General features: G+C 36.5%; 1 protein-coding gene across 1 annotated transcript in view; it reads left to right on the top strand.

Annotated features, from left to right (window-relative positions):
* Positions 1-10,190, top strand: part of LOC143752359 (amyloid-beta A4 protein-like) — a gene marked incomplete at its 3' end in the record, with an annotated part of 36,404 nt that extends 26,214 nt beyond the window's left edge. The window contains exons 7-12 of the mRNA XM_077245516.1: positions 1,376-1,543; positions 4,402-4,535; positions 4,952-5,026; positions 5,704-5,862; positions 7,662-7,790; positions 10,037-10,190. Of these exons, the coding sequence (XP_077101631.1) occupies positions 1,376-1,543; positions 4,402-4,535; positions 4,952-5,026; positions 5,704-5,862; positions 7,662-7,790; positions 10,037-10,190 (819 nt within the window). The remainder of the gene's footprint in view (positions 1-1,375; positions 1,544-4,401; positions 4,536-4,951; positions 5,027-5,703; positions 5,863-7,661; positions 7,791-10,036) is intronic.
* Positions 10,191-10,379: the final 189 nt, after the last annotated feature.

The following is a 10,379-nucleotide window of genomic DNA, read 5'->3' on the forward strand; positions in this document are numbered from 1 at the left end:
TATTTAATAATTATATTTTTAGATGTGATTTATGAATGCAGACCTAAGGTTGGTCTCCACTCCCAAAAAATTTAAGTGCAAAAAAGTTCCAAAACGGGATGCATTTTGTGCGTTTAAGCTTTCGAATGATTCCTAATTTGATGATTATGAAAAAATGTGAGCGCTATCAGTTAACAGTGCAAGGTGAGCGAGAGCATCCAATCACGTGCTGTTCTCACTAGTGGTCGAGTGATGTACATATTGATTTATTTTATTATTATTTTTATTTATTTTGATGGCCGATGCACAGATGTCATTCATGAATGCAGACCTGAGGTTGGTCTTCACTCAGATTATTGAACAAATGAAAGTACTTAAAAATGAAAATGCAAAAACCTTTCAAAACGGAATTAATTTTGAATGTTTTAAGCTGTCGAATGATTCCTAATTTGATTACGAAAAAATGTGAAAGCTATCAGTTAACAGGCTAAACATATTAAAAACGCATGCATAACAATTGCTTAAATCAAATTAAATTTTACGTAATATTTACTATATTTGTAATTAAGTTGAAAATGAATTCGAAAAAAATATTAACCTGTCAAACAAACAGATTTATACTTTACATTGCAACTTGATTCTTTAATCCGAGTATGTTATTTTTCACTAATAAATTAAGTACACACAAAAAAGCAAGTAAACAATTTAACCATAATAATCATATTTTTACAAATGAAGACAAGTTTGGATTTGCCACTCAGGCAATTGACAATGCTTTCAAAATAAAAGTCCCACATAAAAATAATCAGATATATAATACTGTTTATTATTATGCATTATGAATTATTTGTTTATATTAATTTATAGTTATATTATAGTTAAATCCAATTTAATTATCGGAATTGACTCTAGACCATATAAAAGTAACAAACAGCATAATGTGATTTATTTTATTTTTTTTCAAGAAAGGATGGATATTAAATGAAAATATGAAGGATGGGACTTACCATTCACAAGGCATTCAAAATAAAAGTCCTACATATGTCAAAATAAGTCACAATTTCTACTTAGACAGAACTGTTAAACCGAGACTGTTAATAAATGAAGACGCTTGGACACTCAGGCGTTGCCATTCACAACACTTTCAAAATAAAAGTCCCATGTGCTGTCAAAATAAGTCACATTTAATAGACACAACTGTTAAACAGAGACAGTAAACTTATGCAGACGCTCGGACACTCAGGCACTGCCATTCACAACGCTTTCAAAATAAAAGTCACATCAGCTAAAGAGATGCAGAGAAACTGGCAAATATCGATATATCGGTCGACCACTAGTTCTCATGCCATCAGACGCTGCTCTTCATGCGTGTCTGCGTGTGTGTGTGTCCCGTCAGAGGTGTGTTTTGCGAGCGCAGAGACGGGCCCCTGCAGGGCCATGTTGCCGCGCTGGTATTTTGTGCGCGAGGAGGGCCGGTGCGCGCCCTTCATCTACGGTGGCTGCGGAGGGAACCGCAATAACTTTGAGTCGGAGGAATACTGTCAGTCTGTCTGCAGCAGTGTGTGTAAGTCACCGACAGAACCGACACGCGTGCCACTAACACTCATTCACTCGCACTCATGCCCAACAAACGTTTCTTCAGCCAAACACAACAAGAGACGTTTAGCAAGATGCTGTTAATCATAATGAAAGCAGACAGCAACCAGGAGCCGTCAAAAAGCTCCATACAAGTATCATAAATGGGTTTTCAAAGTGGGGTCTGGGGAAAAACAATTAAAAAATAAATAATAAAAATAAATTAAAATACAAATGTAGTAAAAAGTTATTTACTAAATTAAAAAAAAAATTTAAATAATGAAATTTATTAAAATAAACAAATAATTAATAAACATAATACCAAAATGAGTAGAAAAAAAATAAGCTAAATATTTTCCAAATAATATTTCACATATTTAAAAAAAATAATAATCACAGCATAAATTGGTTCTTTATACATAAAAATGTATAGCTGCCTTTTTAAATGTTAGTTTGGATCAGGGGTCTGGGGAAAAACAATGTAAAAGATAAATAAATAAATAATAAAAATAGATTAAAATACAAATGGATTAAAATTAATGGATTAAAAAATAAATAATTAAATGATAAAATTTGGATTGCAATAAACAAATAAATGATTAACAGTGCAATACTAAAATAAATGTTTTCCAAATAATATTTTACACATATTTATAATATTTATTTTTCACAGTATTAATTGTTTTTTTTAAACATTCAAATTTGGCATTTAAATAAAAAGTACACTTGATGTATCGACTAACTATATAGTACTTTATTATCTTAAATGCAGTGTATTATTTTACTCTTAAAGTTGTTTTTTTTAAATGCATCTGAATTGTAAATTTATCATTTGAGATGTGTAATTACAGTTTCAATAGTGTTATTTAGTGGTGACACTTTTCAAAACAGCTCATTTGTTGTCATTATGCAATGCATTAACTGACATGAGATGATAATGAGCAATATATTTTTTTACAGCATTTATTAATGTTCATGTTAGTTCACGATGCATTAACTAGTTACAACTTTTGAGTTTAAAAAAATCTGATAGGAAAAACTGAGATTAAATGAACTCCGATTAATAAATGCTCAAGAAGTATTGTCCATTGTTTGTTCAGTACATGAATTACAAGTCTATTATTTCCATAATAAGTAGTCTGCTAAATTCTTTTTCACAAGGGTTATGATGCATTTATAGTGCTTTTTGTGTCATCCTGCTAAACATCTTTTGTGTTTCACTAAGGAAAGAAAGTCATACGGGTTTGGAAAGACATGACGACGAGTGAATGAATTATTCCTTCAGTTTGAGACTCTTGCTGATCTGCACTGACAGTTTCTCGTGTGTGTGTGTGTGTGTGTGTGTGTGTGTGGCTTTGGCTGCTGATTAACTCGATCTTCTCTGAATTTCTCTCCTGAAATTCTTCAACTAATCTTGTGGTATTTATGTGAGACTGAAGTGTGTGTGTTTTACATTTGCATGCATAAAAGCATCAATGACTTCCTCGCTTCTCTCTTCACGACTTTATCTGTCAAATGCTGTTCAGACGTTAGTAAGTGTTGTTTAAATCATGCTTTCAATTAAGTCCTTTGAAATGGTAAGTAATGCATCAACAAGAGAGAAAATTGTGCTTGTCAAGCCATTTCATGTTGGATCCTATTGCTGGTTTGAGATATGAATCATTTTCAACAGCTCTTTTTTATGGTGTATAAATAAACAGACATCATACAGAGATTATCTGTAATATAAACACAATCATTTGGCACAAATCATCCAGAATGTTCTGCACAAGGTTGCAGTTTCTTGTGTGTTATATTGCCTCGCTTGTGTAGCTTTGCTACAGATTAAACAGGAATATGTAATAAACATGATCAAACTCTCTTCTTAGCATTTTAACCCTGTTTAAGCTGCGTTCACACCACAATTTCAAGATGACAATACGTGATGTCAAAACTGAAAATTCCCAGCTTACAAGTTGTTAGGGATGCACTTATATGGAAATTTTGGCCGATACCGATAACCGATAATTCTTTATATTTGAAAGCCGATAACCGATATATAGGCCGATAAATGTAAATCCAAATTTTTGTAGAATTTGAGAGCCTGATTATAAAAAACAAAAGTTTCACCATTAAAAGCCATGTTCAAAACACAAATCTAATGTTCTCATTATAGTTTTATGAAGCCGATATGTCAAACTTGCGCTGCGCATGTTGAACTTCACTGTATTTTCCTTTTTTGAAGTCATTCAAATTATATTTCAAGCAATTCAAAACCCTCATGTTGAACAGTGCACAATCTCAAGCGTCAAGGAAATAATACATTATTTATCGGCTGGAATATATCGGCCAAATTTTCTTATCAGACCGATAACATTAAAAAATATATACAGTAGTCAACATTTGAAGTAGATAAAAAAAGTTAATCAAAGTTTTCCTAAAACAAGAACAGGTATTGTTCAAAATTCATGTGTAACTTTGATGAAAGGTTTCGATCCACTTCAAAATATTGATTACTGTATATCGGCCGATACTGATATGATGGCCGATATATCGTGCATCTCTACAAGTTGTAATTGCGAGCTCTATGAGGACGTGAGATCTTACCGTTCTTTACTTTTAAAGGTAATATTTTTTAAATGCATTAAATTGCAACTTTATCATTTGAAATGTGTAATTCAGAATTAAATGGTTACGTTCGCTGCGTTCACATCATGTTGTAATTACCATAATTTCAAGATGACAACACATGGCATTTTTTATTTTATTATTTTAAACAAAGTTGTAGTTACAAACTTACGAGCTGTATAAGGACGTGAGATCTTACGTTACCAGTCTCTTCTGATGTTGTTTCTCTGGGATCCGCAGTGCCGACTCCCTCCTCCAGTCCTCCTGATGCCGTGGACCGATACCTGGAGACGCCAGCCGACGAGAACGAACACGCTCACTTTCTGAAGGCCAAGGAGAGTCTGGAGGCCAAACACCGCGAGCGCATGTCTCAGGTTCGACACGCAGACAAACTCTCACTTTCATTCGGCGAGGACGCATTCAATTGACCAGAAGTGACATTTATAATGTTACAGAAGAATCGATTTCAAATAAATGCTTCAATTTATCAAAGAATCCTGAAAAATTAAATGTTTTTCTTCAAAAATATGCAGCAGCACAACTGATTTCAACACTCATAATAAATCTAAATGTTTCTCAAGCAGCAAATCATCATATAACACTGATTTCTGAAGGATCATGTGACACTGAAGACTGGAGTAATGATGCTGAACATTCATCTTTGATCATAGGATATAAATTAAACTTTACTATATATTCACATAGAAAACTGATGTTTTACATTGAAAACCATTGTATTTAATGTATCATGAGGATAAAGTGCTGATTGTCATGTGAACTTGTTTTGTAGGTGATGAGGGAATGGGAAGAGGCCGAGAGACAGGCGAAGAGTTTACCACGCAACGACAAGAAGGCCGTGATTCAGGTCAGTTCAGTCCTTTTCCAGGAATTTAAAATTTCCCATCAGGCCGTTCTTCAGCTTTAGACGAAGAACTAAGCCTTAGAGCGCAACTGTCGTAGAAACTCCATTTATTTTCTCCATAGGGAAATTGATTTTTAACAATAACTTTAAAGACCGTTAAAGTTTGTTAATCGATGGTATTTGCTTCTGTTGAAGCCATCAGCCCACATTATTTTAGCTTGACTCTGAAAATAATTGTCTAACAGCAGGAATTTCTGGTGAAAAACTGTGAGTTAATGAAATTGTTATTTTGAGTTATTTTGAATTTAAGTTGAAAGAATGTGAGGAATGTGCTTAGATTACTATTTATTTATTAATCAAATCTAGTCATTTAAAGGTAAATAAAACAAAAAATAACAAAAAATCTCCATAATTTTTTATTAAAAATAGAAAAAATATTATCAAAATGAAATAAAATAAGCTTTCTTGACCAAAAAAAAAATAGTATAATTGTAGGGCCTCGGGTCATTTTCAGCTTTGGGACCCGAGAGGGTAGGATGAGTTAATTTAAAAACCCCTATGGGAGAAATGAATGGAAAAAGTACTTCCGGAACCAACGTTGCTGGAAAAGGGGGCGACGGCTATTGCACTCTATTGGTTGATTTCCCATGATCTTTGCCTGATTGTTGATGTTACCGCAGCGCTTCCAGGAGAAGGTGGAGGCGCTGGAGCAGGAGGCGGCCGGTGAGCGTCAGCAACTGGTGGAGACACACATGGCTCGCGTGGAGGCGCTTCTGAACGACCGGCGCCGTCTGGCCCTCGAGAGCTACCTGTCCTCCCTGCAGACCGAATCACCCCGGGTACACGAGTGTGCTCGAACACACGCCTCACATGATGCACAGATACACGTCTGTGCTCTAACACACACCACACATGATGCACTGATACACACTTGTGCTCGAACACACGCCTCACATGATGCACAGATACACGTGTGTGCTCTAACACACACCACACATGATGCACTGATACACGCGTGTGCTCGAACACACGCCTCACATGATGCACTTACACGCGTGTGCTCGAACACACGCCTCACATGATGCACTGTTACACGCGTGTGCTCTAACACACACCACACATGATGTACAGATACACGCATGTTCTCTAACACACGCCTCACATGATGCACAGATACACGTGTGTGCTCTAACACACACCACACATGATGCACTGATACACGCGTGTGCTCGAACACACGCCTCACATGATGCACTTACACGCGTGTGCTCAAACACACGCCTCACATGATGCACTGATACACGCGTGTGCTCGAACACACGCCTCACATGATGCACTTACACGCGTGTGCTCGAACACACGCCTCACATGATGCACTGTTACACGCGTGTGCTCTAACACACACCACACATGATGTACAGATACACGCATGTTCTCTAACACACGCCTCACATGATGCACAGATACACGTGTGTGCTCTAACACACACCACACATGATGCACTGATACACGCGTGTGCTCGAACACACGCCTCACATGATGCACTTACACGCGTGTGCTCAAACACACGCCTCACATGATGCACTGTTACACGCGTGTGCTCTAACACACACCACACATGATGCACAGATACACGAGTGTGCTCGAACACACGCCTCACATGATGCACTGTTACACGCGTGTGCTCTAACACACACCACACATGATGCACAGATACACGTGTGTGCTCTAACACACACCACACATGATGCACTGATACACGTGTGTGCTCGAACACACACCACACATGATGCACTGATACACGTGTGTGCTCTAACACACACCACACATGATGCACTGATACACGTGTGTGCTCTAACACACACCACACATGATGCACAGATACACGAGTGTGCTCGAACACACACCACACATGATGCACAGATACACGAGTGTGCTCGAACACACACCACACATGATGCACAGATACACGAGTGTGCTCGAACACACGCCTCACATGATGCACTGTTACACGCGTGTGCTCTAACACACACCACACATGATGCACTGATACACGTGTGTGCTCTAACACACACCACACATGATGCACTGATACACGCTTGTGCTCGAACACACGCCTCACATGATGCACAGATACACGTGTGTGCTCTAACACACACCACACATGATGCACTGATACACGTGTGTGCTCTAACACACACCACACATGATGCACTGATACACATGTGTGCTCTAACACACACCACACATGATGCACTGATACACGCTTGTGCTCGAACACACGCCTCACATGATGTACAGATACACACATGTTCTCTAACACACGCCTCACATGATGTACAGATACACGTGTGTGCACAGATACACGTGTGTGTGCTCTAACACACACCACACATGATGCACTGATACACGCGTGTGCTCGAACACACACCACACATGATGCACTGATACACGCGTGTGCTCGAACACACGCCTCACATGATGCACTGATACACGCGTGTGCTCGAACACATGCCTCACATGATGCACTGATACACGCGTGAGTTCTGAATTTGAGTGTTTTCTGATGAAAATTATCAAAAATGATATCTGTTGTTCTGCATGTGAGTGTTTGCTGATGCTGTTGTGTCTCCTGCAGCCTCGGCATGTGTTCAGTCTGTTGAAGAAGTACGTGCGCGCCGAGCAGAAAGACCGACAACACACACTCAAACACTTCGAACACGTGCGCATGGTCGACCCGAAGAAAGCCGCGCAGATCCGGCCGCAGGTACGAGTCCGACCCTGATAACAATCTGCAAAAGGAGCACATTATTGCTTGTCAGCGTTTGTTCTTTTACAGTATGTTTTATGTAAATAATAATAAAAATATTCCCCATAACAATGTTGAACTATTGCTATGGAAGCTTGTTTCCGCCACTGAATAAATAAATAATAATAATAGCGACTTTTTATCTCGCAATTGTGAGAAAAAAAGTCAGAATTGCGAGATGTAAACTCGCAATTGTGAGAAAAAAAGTCAGAATTGTGAGAAATTAAGTCAGAATTGCGTGAAATAAAGTCGCCAAAGCATGTTATAAAGTCAGAATTGCGTGAAATAAAATCTCAATTGCATGTTATAAAGTCAGAATTGCAAAAAAGAAAACTAAGAATTCTGACTTATTTCTCACAGTTCTGACTTTATAACACGCAGTTGCGACTTTATATCACGCAATTCTGACTTTATAGCACATAATGGCGAGTTTATATCTCACAATTCTGATATATTTTCTCAGAATTGTGAGATATAAACTCACAATTGCGAGTTATAAAGTCCAATTCTATGGGGAAAAAAAGACTGACCTTTTCCCCCTCAGAATAGTTTATATCACGCAATTCTGACTTTATAACGCAATCAATTGCGACTTTATATCACGCAATTCTGGTTTTATATCTCGCAATTCTGACTTTATAACACAATCAATTTCGACTTTATATCTCGCAATTCTGACTTCATATCTCGCAATTCTGACGTTATAACACGCAATTGCGACTTCATTTCACGCAATTCTGACTTTATATCACGCAATTCTGGTTTTATATCTCGCAATTCTGACGTTATAACACAATCAATTGCGACTTTATATCTCGCAATTCTGACTTCATTTCACGCAATTCTGACTTTATTTCACGCAATTCTGACTTTATTTCACGCAATTCTGAGAAATAAAGTCAGAATTGCAAGATGTAAACTCGCAATGGTGAGAAAAAAAGTCAGAATTGTGAGATAAAAAGTCGCAATTACCTTTTTTATTTTTCACTCTGTGGCGGAAACAAGCTTCTATAATTGCACTTGACGTATAAATGTGAAGTTAAAACTTTACAATAAGCTCCCATCATGGTTCATTTGAGTTTTTATTTTAGTATTATTAATGTTTTGAATTAGCTTTTATTTTATATTTTTTAGTGTTGATGTTAATTTTATTTTTTAGTAGTTTTGTTAAGTGCTTGACATTTTGTTAGTTTTTTTTTTAGTTAGGTTTAATTTATTTTAATTTAAATTTTATTTTTATTTATTTCCAGTTAATAATTTTAATACTTCTCATTTTCATTTAGTTAAAGTGTTATTTAATTTCAGCTTTATTTATTTCCAGTTAATAATTTTAGTGCTTCTCATTTTCATTTAGTTAAAGTGTTATTTAATTTCAGCTTTATTTCAGTTAACAGAAATGTTTTTAATAGTTTTAGTTAACGATAATAACCCTGGGTCCAATTAGTTAATGCATTAACTAACAATGATAAATGTTACATTATTTATTAATCTTTGTTAATGTTAATCAAAACACAACTGTTAATCCATTCTTCACACCGCTTTAATTGAATTTAATAATTGTATTGAAGCTGATTTTCCACACCATTGTATTATAAACTTCTAAAATATTCGTTACACTCTATTGGAATGAATTGTGAGTTTACTGACTGATATAGAGCGTTTCAAATCAGTCACATGTTCCCTATGTAGGCCGTAGACAGCGCACTACAAAAAATGATTTTCTTAGTATTTTTGTCTTGTTTCCAGTCCAAATATGAAACATTTCTTAAATCAAGATACATTTACTAAAGTAGTAAAATGACATAAGATATTAAGTCTTGTTTTCTGGGGAAATGCATTAAAATTAAGCGAGTTTTTGCTTAAAACAAGCAAAATTGTCTGTGACTGGGTTAAGAAAAATAATCTAGTTTCTGTTTGGCCCCATTGGCAGATGATTTTCCTTTTTTTTAAGCATCAACTCACTTAATTTGAATGCATTTACCCAGAAAACAGGACATAATATCGTATGTACATTTTACTCATCTAGTAAATGCATCTTGATTTAAGAATTTTTATTTGGACTGGAAACGAGACAAAAATACTAAGAAAGAAAGATAATTATCTGATTGTGAAGATGAGCAAACCGTGAGTTAGCTGGATCTGTGAAGATCCTTTAGGATTGAAGCGGATTAAAAGCTCAGTGACCTGCTGACCTCTGACCTCAGGTGCTGACCCATCTGCGCGTGATCGAGGAGCGAATGAACCAGTCTCTCGGGCTCCTGTACAAGGTGCCGGGAGTCGCTGAGGATATCCAGGACCAAGTCGGTGAGTTTGTGATGACAAACCATGTGACCCTGGGCCACAAAACCAGTCACATGGGTACAATTTCATCATCAATAAATAATCTTTTCATTGATGTATGTTTTTTTTAGGATAGGACAATATTTGGCCGAGATACAACTATTGAAAATCTGCACAAAAAAAATCGAAACATTGAGAAAATTTAAATCTGCTTTAAATTTGACCATTTATGTTCACGATTTTGCTGCATTCACTCACAAAAATAAA

This window comes from Siphateles boraxobius, unplaced genomic scaffold (assembly GCF_051911475.1).
Source record: "Siphateles boraxobius isolate OS27281-9 unplaced genomic scaffold, OSU_SipBor_1 268, whole genome shotgun sequence".
Lineage (NCBI taxonomy): Eukaryota > Metazoa > Chordata > Actinopteri > Cypriniformes > Leuciscidae > Siphateles > Siphateles boraxobius.